At 44.6% G+C, this 15,803-nt stretch overlaps 1 protein-coding gene across 1 annotated transcript in view; it reads left to right on the forward strand.

Moving 5' to 3' along the window:
- Nucleotides 1-5,008: 5,008 nt before the first annotated feature.
- The window catches only part of Acbd3 (acyl-CoA binding domain containing 3), a 29,840-nt gene continuing 19,045 nt past the window's right edge, over nt 5,009-15,803 (forward strand). Inside the window, exons 1-4 of the mRNA XM_057770304.1 lie at nt 5,009-5,354; nt 13,089-13,230; nt 14,289-14,429; nt 15,618-15,776. Coding sequence (XP_057626287.1) covers nt 5,072-5,354; nt 13,089-13,230; nt 14,289-14,429; nt 15,618-15,776 — 725 coding nt within the window. The 5' untranslated portion in view covers nt 5,009-5,071. The remainder of the gene's footprint in view (nt 5,355-13,088; nt 13,231-14,288; nt 14,430-15,617; nt 15,777-15,803) is intronic.

Here is a 15,803-nt window from a genome sequence, read left to right on the forward strand (position 1 = left end):
CTTATTGGGAAAATTTAGAACATTTTTGTCCTCTGTAGACCACTGCCTGGGGCTGACCAGTCCTCAGCTGTGCTTGTCTGACTCCCAGGCATGCACAGCATAGAGCTTCACCTCTCCTTGCAGGCTGCCCTATCTTTTTCCTCCAGGAGTGGGTGGAGTAGCCCTGACCGCCCCATTCCGCCCTGCTGATGCAGCACTACTGCTACTGGGCAGCAGGTGGCGCAGAGGGACCTTGAAACTTAAACTTCGGACTTGAATGAATCCCTAGGACAGCCTTTATCCATCTTCACCCCATCTTTCCCTCCCCTTTCCCTCTACTCCCTCCCTTTCTCCTCTTCCTTTTGTGATTTTTTTGTTGTTGTTGTTATTTGTTTGAGACAGGGTTTTACTGTAGCCCTGGCTGGACTAGAACTAGTATGTAGACCAGGGTGGCCTTGAAGTCACAGAGATGCACTTGCCTCTGCCTCACGAATGCTGGGGTTAAAGGTGTGTACCACAATGTCATCACTTTTACATTTGAACATGAAAACATATCAAAAATGTCTTAGTGGAATCATGTCTTAATGTTTTTCAGAGCCAGGCGGTGGTAGCACACGCCTTTAATCCCAGCACTCGGGAGGCAGAGGCGGGCGGATCTCTGAGTTCGAGGCCAGCATGGTCTACAAGAGCTAGTTCCAGAGCAGGCTCCAAAGCCACAGAGAAACCCAGTCTCAAAAAACAAAAACAAACAAACAAACAAAAAGAATGTTTTCAGAGGCTGGAGAGATGGTTTGAAAGCACCTGATGCTCTTGTAGAGGACCAGAGTCAATTCCAAGCAGCCACATCAGACAGCTCCTAACGGCCTGCAGCTCCAGGTGTAGCAAACTGAAGGAGCCAACAACCTTTTCTGGCCTCCTCAGGCACTCACCCCACACGTACACAAATAAGCAATAAAATAAATCCTTAAATGTTTTTGTTTGTTAGTTTTTGGTTCTTGTTTTCTGGAGACAGGGTTTCTCTGTGAAACAAACAGCCCTAGCTGTTCTGGAACTCTCTTTATAGACCAGGCTGGTCTTGAATGCATAGAGATCCGCTTGCCTCTGCCTCCTGAGTGCTGGGATTAAAGGCCACCATTGCTGGGTCAAAAAGAATGTTTTGAGTCAAGTGGAGTGGTAAATATCTGTAGTCCCAGCTACTGGGAAGGCAGAGGCAGGAGGATGACTTGAGCCCAGAAGTTTGAAGCCAGGATAACGTTTCCAAAAAGAGAAAAACTGAATATCTTCTAAATTTTTCTGCAATCCAAGACCTGGAGGTAGAGGAACGAGGACCAGGTGTTTCGTGCTGGGCCAATAACACGGGTCAGTGAGCAAAGGCTTTTGCTGCCAAGCGTGACAAGCTGAGCTGGATCACTAAGCCCTACATGGTGGAAGGAGAGAACAAGTGGTTCCTAATCCCTGACATGTTCCATGTCATACACAGATGGATACAAAAATAGTTACATGTCATGCTTCAGTAAACAGAAAGTTTAGACCAGACAGGGCTACACGTGACTTTCTCAGAAAGCAAGCAGGAAGGGAGGGAGGGAGAAAAAGAGAGAGGGGAAGGGAAGAGATGCCAAGTGTGGTGTAGCTCACACCAGTAACATCAGCACTCAGTAAGCTGAGGCAGGAGGATTGCCTTAGCTTAAGGTCAATTGGGCTACATAGTGAGTCTGAGGCCAGTTTGAGATACATAGTAAAGCTGTCTCAAAATAAGAGAAGATATTCTGTGCCAGCAGGCCGAGAGGAATGACGCCAGCTACTGAAGATTACACCTTCTCACTTACCTGCGTAGCTTCTGGAACACATGAAGAGATAGCCTAAGCCTACTAACACTGCACGATAAGACCAGGGAAGAAACGAGTTCTCTCTCTTCTAGATAAGAGATGATGGTTCCTGAGTGCATGTGTGTGCATGTGTGTGTGCATGCGTGTGTGTGCGTGTATGTGTGACAAGGTTTCAGGGAGCCCAAGTCAGCCTTAAACTCAGTTTGTAGCAGAGGATGATCAGAAACTTTTAACAATTTTATAGTCATTGGTATTTTGCTTTCATGTGTGAGGGTGTCAGAAGCCCTGGGACTGGCATTACAGTTGTGAGCTGCTATGTGGGTGCTGGGAATTGAACCCGGGTCCTCTGGGAGAAGATGGTACTCTCAAACACTGAGGTATCTCTTCAGCCTGATCTTAAACTCTTGACTCTTCTATCTTCATTTCCACATGCTGGGACGGCAGCCATTTGCACAGTGCCCAGCCTCTTTCTTCTGTATACAGAGAGAGAGAGAGAGAGAGAGAGAGAGAGAGAGAGAGAGAGAGAGAGAGAGAGAGAGAGACCAGCTGTGCTGTTGTAGACCGAATGTCATGTCTCCCAAAATTCATGTTAAAATCTAACCCTCACTCTTCTGTGAGGAAGAGCATCGGGGAGGTGATTGGCCACAAGGGCACCACCCACATGAGATAATCATCCTTATTCAGAGGTCCCCAAGAGCTGCCCTGTTCTTCCTACCATGGGAGAATATAGCAAGAACATGGATGCCCAGGACCAGAAAGTGGGCCCTTATCACTGCTGTGTGACAAAACCTCTCCTGGGAAGATGCATCACATAGGTCTACTCACCCCTGATATGGAGCCCACGATGGACCCAAGTACAGATACCACCAAAGTCCAAGTTGGCAAACGCTAAATTTTATTGACGTTACTTCCAGGAGCAGAGATGACTCAAAGACAGCTGCATCACCAAGGCCCACCCCAGCATGAGTGACAGCTTACAAAGCTGAGAACATGAAGCACTCACCAAGGCCCACCCCAGCATGTGTGACAGCTCACAAAGCCGAGAACATGGAGCACTCACCAAGGCCCACCCCAGCGTGTGTGACAGCTCAGAAAGCTGGGAACGTGGAGCACTCACTAAGGCCCACCCCAGCATGAGTGACAGCTCACAAAGCTGAGAACATGGAGCACCCTACACAGCCTGCAGGCAGCTCAATGGTTGAAGACGGTCCCTCCAAGGTGTCTCAGTTGGTCCAAATCTCTTCCGGGCAGGATGGCTGGTTTCTGCTGCTTCCAGGCAGCTGGCCTGCTCTCAGAGTCTTCTTTACCGTGCAGCTCTCCTGTGGTCTGAGGGGGACGTCAGCTCTAATAGTTTACTCTGACAGGAAGGGGCCTAATGAATCTGGTTAGTTTCAGGGGCTCCTGAAGCTATTTTGAGTTGCTGGCCTTCCTGCAGGATGGATTGTCTTAATCTTGAAGGAAGTGGTCACCCAACAACCAGCCTTCTAGACAGCAGTGTCTTGATCTTGAACATCTCAGTCGTCAGAACCTTGAGAAATAAAGACCTGCTCTTCATAAACCGCCCACTCTGTGGTATGAAGCAATAGCACAGAAACAGACTGAGAGAAGTGACCGATGTCACTGGATAACATCATCAATCTGTCATTTTACGTGGCTTGTGATAGATAACAACTTGGACCGTGTCTTGTCACACAGGACAGGAATGGCTGTGAACTTAGAGTACATCTCAAGACCTCCTCACAGCACCAGCTTGGACCAGTAAGGACCAGTAAGGTTAGCCCATAGTCACTAGATTGCTTACTTTTCTATCTGGTTCGTGAGTGCATTGTTTCCATCTTACAAGGGAGGAAACAAGTTAGGGAACCCACTCAAGGTCACTGACGCTGAAGGAACTTCCAGCAGCCTGGCCTACTACAGTGTTCTGTTCTGGGCTCAGCCCCTGGACCATGATGCCTAGGGGCTGGATACAACAACTCCTCACGTTTGTATTTTCCAGAGGTAGTCCTTAAATGTGTGTTGAGTGGAACTGACACCAAGTGTGCATCCCTCAGTTATCCACTCAGTAAGACATTCCTAGGGTTTGTCCAGGGAATGGTACAGGAAAAGCTTGCGATTTTTCACTTTTAATAACTGGAAGACTCTGCTAGGGAACAACCCCCAGAAGGCCAGGTACACCTTTAATGCCAGCACTCTGGAGGCAGAGGCAGGCGGATTTCTGGTTCGAGGCCAGTCTGGTCTGGTCTACATAGTGCGTTCCAGGAGAGCCTGAGGATGCAGCTCTAGACCCTGGCTCAAAAACAAAACCAGCTGGGCACACTCACCTTTCATCCCAGCACTCGGAGGTGGAGGCAGGCGGATCTGAGTTCTAGGGCTGCCAGGGCTGTCACACAGAGAAACGCTGTCTTGAAACACTCCCCCAGTCCAACCCCCCAAAAAGAAAAACAACAACAACAACAAAAAAAAAACACTAAAAACCAAAAAAGACTGCTATGTACTCTCAAAACGGTTTCTCTATAACTACCATCAACTTTCCTGTACCCGCACTGACTCTGCCCTTTGGCCCTACGCGTTTGTGACACTGGTCTCAGCTATCCTTAGTGCAGGTCCCAGAGGTGTGCACCTGCAGTCAAAACGCTTGGGAGGCTGAAGTGGGAGGCTAGACAAAAGTCCAACGTGAGCTAAGTGGGTTCAAGGCCTGCCTGAGTTACAGAGCAAAAACGCACTCAAACACTTTCCCCATAGCAGACTGATTAAGGGAAAAGTGAGGACGAGGCCTCTGGGGGAGGAAAACCCTGTTTTCTACTTAAAAATAAAAACTATCCGCCATTTGCCCTGCATCTCCTCAGAGTCTCTCTGGAGACTAACTGAACCGGGCGTGCAGAGAGCGACTCTTGGCAGACTTTCCCTGCAGGGTCGGACCACGGCGTGCGTTCACCTCCCGCGCCCCCGATCCACGCGAGCAGGCGGACGGCCGGGTCCCCTGGGAACGCCGCAGCGGGAGAAGCGCCCCGGCGGAAGGGAGGGGTGAGCTCGGAGAGGGGCGCTAGGCCCCGATCGGAGCAGGACACGTAGTCCCGAGCGAGCCAGCGAGCAGAAGACGCGGCAGGGGCGCGACCCACACGCCCGGGGGCGGGGCACCAGGCCCCCTTCACGCCCGAGCCGCCTCGGCAGCGGAAGTTCCGGTGTCGGCGAGCGGGGTGAGAGGTCAGCAGGAAGTCGATACGTGGCCGCCGCCTGTGCCCGCCGAGGAGGCGCTCGGAGCGGAGATGGCGGCGCAGCTGAACGTAGAGCAGCAGCTCGAGGTGTCGCTCGACGGCCTCACGCTGAGCCCGGACTCGGAGGAGCGGCCCGGCGCGGAGGGTGCCCCGCTGCTGCCGTCACCGTCCTCGCCACCCGGGACTGGACGGGCCCCAGGCGCCGCGGGGCAGCAGCCAGAGCCCAGGGAGGCGGCGGCGGCTGAGGGCGCGGCCGAGGAGGCGCGGCGGATGGAGCAGCACTGGGGCTTCGGCCTGGAGGAGCTGTACGGCCTGGCGCTGCGCTTCTTCAAAAGTGAGCGGGTTCCCTCGCCTCTGCGGGGCCGCCCCACCCACCCGAGCTAGGCGGGGGTGACCGGAGCGCTCCTCCGTCCTTGGCGGCACCCGGAGTCTGTCACTGCGGGTCTGGTCCCCGTGTCACATCCCTGAGGGGCCCGGAAGCCTGGCTTAGCAACCAGCGTCGCCTACGGTTGCTGGGGCGCTATTACCTGGTTTAAGTTGTCTGGTTTCCGAGAGCTAGAGTGGCAGAAGGAGCGCGCGCTCCCAGGGCTCCCGTTCTGGGATGGATTTCTCCTTTTCGTTGCTCTTTCTCCACCGGTTTGCCGTTTCCTGTGGCTCGCCACATCAAACCGATTTTTTTTTTTATTTAATCTTAGTGGAAGAAAATTGTCTACCTTTTTCTAGCCTTGGAAACCGGGAGCCTATATAGGACAGGACATGATCATTCGGCGGTAGGGATGGGGCGAAGGAGGAAGTAAAATACTAAGTTTGTTTATGCCCTTTTGCTTGTATGTCCTGGTAACTTCTAAATGGTTATGAAATTTTACCTTGTAAGTGAAATTTGAAGAGTAAGGCCCAAAAGTACACTCCCACTTTCTCCCTCCCTTATTCCCGTCTCCCCCTCCTCCCTTCTTCCTTTCTCTCCCTCTCTCTTTCTCCCCCCCCCCCCGACAATTAACTTTTTTAATGCCAAATTCCGGTGGGTGGTGGTTTTCTTCCCTTTTTTTCCTTTAAAAAACTGGGTTGCTCATGTAGTTAATAATGGAGGTACCACTCAAAAGATTTGGTCAGTGGGAAAGAGCTTGACTAAATAGTCTGATTCACAAATATATTTAGTTCTTGAAAGCCGAGAGAGAGAGAGAGAGAGAGAGAGAGAGAGAGAGAGAGAGAGAGAGAGAGAAGGGCAAATGAAACTTTAAAAGTGGTTGCTAGGCTCCACATGCATTCCAGAACAGCTTATTTATGACATTTTCCTCAAAGATAGTACTTTCAGATTACATATTTTACCGGCTGAAGTTGGGTTGTTCATTGTAGTGATCCATGTTAACATAGTTTTATTTTTAAATGGCTTTAATTGTGCAAACTTGTGAAATTCTGTGAGAATTCCCAGAACATTAAGTGGTTATTCTGCAGTCATTGTATTTTTTTGTTTTTAATGTAAGAAGTGTATCCTTGAACTGTTCACTGCCACTGCTGTGCTCTAACTGGCTTGAGGACTTGGTAATGAGTTTAGAATTACTGTCTCTTGAGTTTGGAGTTTGTTGTAAGTAAATGCAAACCCACTTGTTTCTGTGCAGTTAACATAGGTATTCTTGCCCTTAAAAGTTAATTTTTGGGCTAGGCAGTGGTGGTGAACACCTTTTATCCCAGCACCCCGGAGGTAGAGGTAGGAAGGAAGATCTCTGAATTTGAAGCTGCCCTTATCTACTAAGCGAGTCCAGGACAGCCAGGGCTACACAGAGAAACCCTGTCTTGAAAAACAATTTTTGGAACTTGCCTTTCAGTAACATAAACTGCAAAAAAGAACCAACTCTAGGCTTTTTCTCCTTAAACTTAATTGTGTGTGTGTGAGAGTGTGCTAGGAATTGAACAGGAGTCTTTGGGATGTGCTCTGCGTCATTCTGAGCTACTAAAATAGGACTCTAGACCCAGGAAGAACCAACTTCTAATCCTTGATTTTGCTGCATAGGTTAAAAAAAAAAAAGGGTAATTTCATCTGAGCCCATTTTATTTGAAAATAGCAATATCTGCTTCAAGAGATTAAGTTGCTGAGCATGGTGTTAAACACCTTTAATCTCGGAATTTGGAAGGCAGAGGCAGGGGGATCTCTATGAATTTGAGGTCAGTCTAGTCTACACAGTGAGCCCTGGGACAGCCAGAGCTACATAATGAGTGCCTGTCTCAAAAACAAAACAAAGCAAAAACCTAAACAAACAAATAAGTTAATTAATTTTTAAAAATTGCATAATGGGCCGCAAATTTAGCATTGTTTTGGGTCAGACTCAATTTAAATTATTGTTGCTATATAAATTCCTAGAAAACTAACTTTGCTACAATCAAGTTTCTATATAAAGAAGATGAATCAGGTAACACTGGTTGCCTCACATTTAAAAGTTAGTAGTCTAAACAGACTATTTTAAATTGCCTTTTGAGTCGCAAGGGTCTTCAGAGAGCCCGTATTTGAGGTGCCTGAGTTACCTGCCACCTTGTAGAAGAAAATGCATTGATAGGGATAGTTTGCTCAGTTTCTAACTTAACCTGCTCAGAACTGTAGCCAAGCACTTAAAATATAGCTGTTTAGCAGTTCAGAGCACTTCTCTGTGTGGATTATTATTTGAGATAACAATGAAGGGCTGGCAGTGGAAGGGCACTAGTTGGAAGAGGAAAAGGGTATAGAAGATTAACAGAAGTCGGGTGAGTCCAGAAGTATTGCCTATGTTTTTGTAGGTTGCGTACCTCGGTGTGTGGAGGTCACAGGTCAGCCTTGGATCTTGGTCCTTCTTGAGGCAGGATCTCCTTTGCTGCAGTGGGCTGCTACCCCCATAGCTCCTGGAGAGGTTTCTGTCTCGGCCTCTCACTGGAGGAGCACTGAATTTGTAGTTGTGCACCACCACATCTGTCTTGATGTGGAGTCAGGAGGTCTGAACTTACCCACGGAGCCATCTCCCCCAACTCAGGGCTTCATTTTAATGTATGTTTTTCTCCTACAAAATAAGTGTGGCAGTTGCTATAAACTAGTGTCTTACTTTTTGGTTTTTCAAGACAGGACTTCTTTTTGTAAGTTTTAGGATAGCTCTCTGGCTATCCCAGAACTCACTGTGTAGACCAGGCTGGCCTCAAACTCACAGAAATCTACTTGCCTCTGCTTCCCTAGTGTTGGGATTTAAGGTGTGTGCATAACCACATAGCTCACAATGTTTTTAAAATTACACTTTATCTTCTATGGACTAAATGTGAATCTTGAAAGCAGGATTATCTCTTCCATTGAAAATACCTGAAAGGGTCTGGGATGTAGCTCATTCTGTTGAGTGCTTGCCTATCTAGCTTTACGACCCGGGTTCTGTCACCAGGACCATACAAGCCAGGTGTGGTTGTGCAAGTCTGTAATCACAGCTCTCAGGAGGTGAATCTGAAGTTTTTTTGGTTTTTTGAGACAGGGTTTCTCTGTAGCTTTGGAACCTGTCCTAGAACTTGTTCTGTAAATCAGGCTGGCCTCAAACTCACTGAGATCTGCCTGTTTCTGCCTCCCGCGTGCTGGGTTTAAGGGAATACGCCACCACCGCCCAGCAAGGTGAATCTGAAGTATAACATCATTCCTAGCTGTACAGATACACACACACCAAAAAGAAAGAAAGAAAGGAAGGCAGGAAGGCAGGCAATGACAACAATGTAACCTGGAGTCTGGAAGTCTGTTTTGTATTCTGTACTTGTCATAATGATGATCATAGCCAATAGCTTACTATGTCTACTTCTCTATTTTTTTAAAAATTTATTTTTATTTCATGTGCATTCATGTTTTGCCTACATGTATGTCTGTATGAAGGTGTCAGATCCCCTGAAAGTGGAGTTACAAGCAGCTATGAGGTACCATGTGGGTTCTCTGGACGAGCAGTCAGTGCTCTTAACTGCTGAGCCATCTCTCCCGCCTCCTACTACACCCACCTCTTAATTTTTTGATGAAGTGAAAGTGAAATGATGTAGGCTGGGGGTATAGCAGTGATAAGTGCTTGTTCAGTATCTGTAACACAGCATACATAGTAAGACCCTGAGTTCTGTCCCCGGGCATGGGGTGTGTACATATAGATGAAAATGTCCCTTATGATGTTCTGTAGATTAACGTTTTCCTGTCTAACCGCCAGGGATTTTTGTGCCCTTATGGATAAGGTTTACTATTAGAATTACTGCCGTGTGGATGGTGCAGACCTCTTTGCCCTTCAGGAGTATGGAGTCAGGAGACTTAAAGAGCTGGTTGATAACTGCAGCACAGGTGGAGGAAGCAGAGGGCACAGGGGAGAGGGATGGCAGGCTTGTGTGTTTGGAACATGACAGGAGATAGTTTGATGGGGGAGAGGAGAAATCTGAAATTAGATCCTGGAAGGACACGATGAAGTTGTACACAATTTAGCCTTTCTGTTAGGTGAAGAACCAGTGAAGGTTTTGTTTTGTTTTTTTTAGAGCAAATTGCTCTTAATTCTATTTTAGCAAGATTAAACTGGCCTTTCATAGCTTTTTATGTTAAGGTCCTAAAGAATTCCAAAGCTCTATGCTTCTCTGATGGAGTTAACTTGGGGAATTAGGTTTTGTTTTTGTTGAGTTATTCAGGAGCTAGATTTTTTAGATGTTTTTTCTTCTCTATTAGTTAATGGCTGTGTTACATTTGTCTAGTAAACTGGTTGCATTCATTTATGATTTCACACTAGTGGTTGTCAGTAGTTACAGTGCAGATGTTTACTAGATGTCAGGTGAAGGTTGTCTACACACTATTTTACCTACTCCTCCCATGAGACTTGCAGTTATCTGCAGTGCTGCGTGAAGGAACCTGGCCCAGACCACTCAACCAATCCATCATAAGAAACAAGGCTGGATCTTGGTATGGCTTCAGACAGGTCTTCCACTGCAGGGGGTAAAATAGATAGGACTCTGCTTTCTGATAAAATACACAGGGGAAAATGATTTCAAAAGAACTGTCTAGTTACTTTGTCCCTTGAATAGTTTTTGGCATGAAAATATTAAGAACTAGTGGAAAGATCCACGTTGGTTTTGTTTATTTTAGATTTATTTTATTTATATGTCTGTATGTATGTGTGCCTACCACTTGGTGCCTGGTACCTGCAGAGGTCAGATGAAGACAGCAGATCCCCTGGAACTGGAGGTGCAGGTGGTTGTGAGCTGCCATGTGGATGCTGAGAACCAAACTTGAGTCCTCTGGAAGAACAGCCTGAGCCATTTCTCCAGCCCCCAAGTTTGCTTTTAAAGCATTATCCCCTTAAGGAAAGTTTTAAATGTATTAAAAGAGTTAATTGTGAGTGGGGCTAGACAGATGGCTTAGAAGTTAAGAGCACTTGTTGCTCTTGCAGAGGACCTGGGTTTGGTTCCCAGCAACTTCCTAGTGATTCCCAATCATCTAACTCCAGTTCCAGGGGATACAGTACCCTTTCGACCTTTGTCGGGTGTAAGGCACAAATGTGGTACATACATACAGGCAACCACTAATACACAGTACATCTTTATTTTTATTTATTTATTTTTGAGATAAGATCTCTATTATGTAGCTCTAGCTGTTCTTGATATATAGTGACCTCAATTCATAGAGATCCACCTGTCTCTTCCTTTCCAGTGCTACAGAACACACCATAGAAGAAAGGAACCAACTCCCACAGGTTTTCCTCTGACAACCCCTCAACCCCCATAAATAAACATATGTTAAAAACAATTTTTGTTTTGTTTTGTTTTTAAAGACAGGGTCTCTCTAGGTAGCTCTGACTGTCCTGGAACTCCCTATGTAAGCCAGATTGGCCTCAAACACAGAAATCTGCCTGCTTTTGCCTCCCAAGCTCTAAAATTAAAGGCATGTGCTGCCATACCCTGCTAAAATTTGTTTTATTTTGGAGATGGAGTCTTACTCTGTAGCCAGGGTTACTCTAACATTGCTATATTTGGATTTTTTCGAGACAGGATTTCTCTGTAGCTTTGGAGCCTGTCCTGAAACAGCTCTCATAGACCAGGCTGGCCTCGAACTCACAGAGATCTGCATGCCTCTGTCTCCCGAGTGCTGGGATTAAAGGCATGCTCCATACCTGGCTGGAGATACAGTTTTAGTTCTAATCATCCTGACAGGCTTTGTTCAGTATATTTTTAGTAAGTCAACAGTGTGACTTAGCTGTGGAAGAAAAACTTTGACCTTGAGCTGCTTTGGCGGAAATATGTGGTACCTGTAGTGAGAAAGAAAGGGGCCTCTGTTCCCTGCACAGGTCAGAGGAGCCCTCCATATTGCCCTGTTTGAGGCTCATCTTCTAGAGTCAGTGATGAGATGAAACTCTCGGGAGAGAGTGACTTACATCAAGTGGGGACAACTTGCAAGGATTAAACGTGGGTCATCAGGCCTGGTGGTGGGGCCTAAAATTATCCTCTGCACCATTGCACCAGCCCCTGGTTTGTTTTTTTTGTTTGTTTGTTTGTTTATTTGGGTTTTTTTTTTAAATACATTTATTTATTTATTATGTATACAATATTCTGTCTGTGTGTATGCCTGCAGGCCAGAAGAGGGCACCAGACCCCATTACAGATGGTTGTGAGCCACCATGTGGTTGCTGGGAATTGAACTCAGAACCTTTGGAAGAGCAGGCAACGCTCTTAACCTCTGAGCCATCTCTCCAGCCCTGGGTTGTTTTTTTTTTTTAAGTTTATGTCATTTCCATATGGACTCTGCCGAACTATCAGGTGTTTTGGGTAGGGTTTCTCTGTGTAGTCGTGACTCTCCTGGAACTTTGTAGACCAGGCTGCCCTCAAACTAGATCCACCTACCTCTGCCTCCTGAGTGCTGGGATTAAAGGCATGAATCACCACATCTGGCTGTCTTCTTTCTTATTTGCTTGTATGGAAGCCTACCAGAGCCAATGATAAGGAAAAAGAATCACACAATTGGTATTAATAATAATAATGTACTATTAACTTCTGAAATTCATTTTATTGATGACTCAACTAAGAAAGTAATTCATCCAATGGCTTAGAAATGTCTGAGTTTAAACCCAGTCCATCTGCAGGCGGATCTCTGTGAGTTTGAGACCAGCCTGGTCTACAACAGCTAGTTCCAGGACAGGCTCCAAAACCACAGAGAAACCCTGTCTTGAAAAAGGAAAAAAAAAAAAAAAAAAAAACCCAGTCCATCTGATTCCAAAGCCCCTGCCAAAACATACCACCTCATTAGAGCGGTTATACTTTAAACATACCCTTTAAACATACCCTTCTATTCAAAGTGATTAAAATGAGTTTTGTTTTTTGTTTTTAATCAGTTTTAAAAATCATTTTTAACTGGGTGGCAGAAGCAAACAAATCTCTGAGTTTCTAGCCAGCCTGGTTCTGCATAGTGAGTCCAGGCCAGCCAGTGCTACATGATGAGTCCCTGTTTCACAAAGAAACAGCAATAAAAATAAGCTTTTGAACCAGGTGGTGGTGGTGCATGCCTTAAGTCTCAGCACTCAGAGTGAGTTCCAGGACAGCAAAGGTTACATAGAAAAACTCTGTCTTGGGGGAACATTTAAAAATTATCATTGTATATTTTTTAATGTATGGCTAAATGTTCAAATGATACTGTCTACATGCCTGTAAGCAGTTTGACAGATGAGTTTCTCTATGGTAACTTTAGTATAAATAATGATAGTTGTTCAACAAATAAGTCAGATTAGGTGTGATGGCACATGCCCGCAATCCCAGTATTTAGGGACTGAATCAGGAGGACTGAGTTGAGGCCTGCATGCGCTGCGTAAAGAACTAGAAACCACCCTGACTTAAGAGAAAAAAATAAAAGGAAAAAATGAAGAGAGGGGAGGAAGAAGAGAAAATATTCTATAAAGGATTTCTGTTTTAGGCTCTGACTATTAAAATTCAATAAAAAATAACAGTCTTTATATACTGCTTTTACCTGTTATAGGCAGTTATTGACTTTAGCAAACAAACCAGTGTCTTTCCAATGCTGAAAATTGTGTATTTTGACAGTACCAATTTTTTTTTTTAATTTGTTCTCTTTCAGTAAAAGATGGCAAGGCTTTTCATCCAACTTATGAAGAAAAACTGAAGTTTGTGGCACTGCACAAGCAGGTTCTCTTGGGCCCATATAACCCAGACACTTGCCCTGAGGTTGGATTCTTTGATGTGTTGGGGAATGATAGGAGGTAACAAGTGTTTTCTTTTTTAATAAATTTAATAATGATGTTAGAGGTATAATGTGAATTGCTTAAGGTGTAAATAGTTAGCTTAACATTGCAACTGAAACATTCATTTTGCTCATAGTGAAAGAAGTTTACTTACCTGGTTTTGAACATAATACAAATACAGTTTTATCTAACACTTTCTAAATAATACTAAAAACAGCAATTTTAAACACATACTACTGGGTCTGGAGAGATGGCTTAGCTGTTAGTCAGCTGTTGAGAATCAAACCATCCCCGGATGGTGGTGGTACACACTTCTATCCTAGCACTTGGGAGGCAGAGGCAGGTGCATCTCTGTGAATTCAAGGCCAACCTGGTCTACAAAACGAGTTCCGGGACAGCCAGGACTGTTATACAGAGACACCCTATCTTGAAAAACCAAGAAAAAAAATTAAAACCATTTATAATTCCAGTTTCCAGGTATCTGATGCCCTCTTTCATCCTCCAAGAGCACATACTATGATTCTCTTATCTAGACATACATAAATTGTGCCAAAAACGGAGTAATTTTGTTTGACTCAAGCTAAAATATGTAAAGAAAATAAAATATGCTTTGCTTTTTAACAAGTGTGAATAATCAAAGTGCATTTATATTTTGGATTGTTTTGGCATCTTATTTAATATATCAGTATATGTTTGTTGAAACTTGACATTCTGAGCTTTCTTTTTTTTTTTTTAAAGATTTATTTATTTATTATGTATACAACATTCTTCTTTTTTTCTTAAATATTTATTTATTATGTATACAATATTCTGTCTGCAGGCCAGAAGAGGTCACCAGACCTCATTATAGATGGTTGTGAGCCACCATGTGGTTGCTGGGATTTGAACTCGGGACCTTTGGAAGAACAGGCAATGCTCTTAACCACTGAGCCATCTCTCTAGCCCCCATTCTGAGCTTTCTGATTCTAGTAAAAGCATTTCATTTTAATTGTAGTCGAGTATTTTTTATATAGGTTTAATTAAATAAGAATCTCATTTTGCTAAAGGAAGGTAACTGTTTCTTTTATTCTTTGCAGGAGAGAATGGGCAGCCCTGGGGAACACGTCCAAGGAGGACGCCATGGTAGAGTTTGTGAAGCTTCTAAATAGGTGTTGTCCTCTCTTTTCGGCCTATGTTGCTTCCCACAGGATAGAGAAGGAGGAAGAAGAGAAAAGAAGGTGATGTTATAGGGCGTGGTAGTGGGCCCTTGCACTGATGCTTTTGCTTTGTTCTAGGTCCTCACTTCCACTTATTCTGGCAGTTTTTCAGCACTCCTGGTAGGAGCAGATTTTCATATAAGTTTGAAGGAAGCAGGGGTGCTTCCTTCTGGTTGTGCCCTTAAAGTGAGCCTCCCATCTACAGCAGCATCTTCTGTTTTCCTTTGAGCAAAGTCTTGCTCTGTAGCCCAGGCTGACCCCCTGGGTGCTGGGATTACACATGTGTACTACCACCCCTGGCTACCTTTGTCTTACTACAATAAGTTTTTTAACAAGCTCAACTGCTGAGCCATCTCTCTAGCCCTCCCCATCCCGCCTCATCACTTTTTATTGTTTGTTTGGTTTTTTTTTCTTTTTTTATTGTGTTTTTTTTTTTTTTTTTTTTTTCTTTTTTTCAAAGCAGGGTTTCTAAATTGTGTGTAGCTCTGGTTGTCCTAGAACTCACTCTGTAGACCAGACTGGGTTCAAACTCAGAGATTGCCTTTCTCTGCCTCCCAAGTTCTGGGATTAAATGCACCATAGTCCAATCCCTTTTTTATTGTTGTTATTATTGTTGCTTGTTTTTGCTTTGTTTTTCTACACAGGGTTTCTCTGTAGCTTTGGAGCCTATCCTGGAACTTGCTCTGTAGACCAGGCTGGCCTTGAACTCACTGAAATCCGCCTGCCTCTACTTCCCAAGAGCTGGGAACCCAATTCCTTTTTAAAGAGAGGGTTTCACTGTGTATTTCTGGTTAGCTTAGAACTCCTGCCTCTGCCTCTGCAGTGCTGAAAATCACCATGCCAGGCTAAGACTTGATACTTAATAAAAATGAAATAGCATAGAAAGTTGATTTATGTATTTTAGTGCATTGTTGAATTAGATGTAACGCCTTTCAAAGTTGTGTTTTTTGATTCTTGCTTTTATTTGTTTTGTTACTAAAGACTATGAAAGCAACCAGCTAATAATTATTCTTGATGTAGTCATGTATGTTGTGAGATTGATTTCATTTTAAATTTCTATTATATGGAAGTTTATGTGTTTGAATTTTTGATAGATTGCTATTCTCTGAACAGATTTTTGTTTTATTTTTCACTGGGAAGTGAAATTTAAATTATTTAAGTATAAGATTCACTGTGCAGAGTTAATTCTCTTTGTTATGTACCTTGTAGAAAGGCGGAGGAGGAGCGAAGGCAGCGTGAAGAGGAAGAACGAGAGCGTCTGCAAAAGGAAGAAGAGAGACGGAAGCGTGAAGAGGAGGAAAGGCTTAGACGGGAGGAAGAGGAGAGGAGGCGAATAGAAGAAGAAAGGCTTCGACTGGAACAGCAAAAGTGAGTTGTGTGTTAGAATATTCTTGT

This window comes from Chionomys nivalis, chromosome 5 (assembly GCF_950005125.1).
Source record: "Chionomys nivalis chromosome 5, mChiNiv1.1, whole genome shotgun sequence".
NCBI classification, from domain to species: domain Eukaryota; kingdom Metazoa; phylum Chordata; class Mammalia; order Rodentia; family Cricetidae; genus Chionomys; species Chionomys nivalis.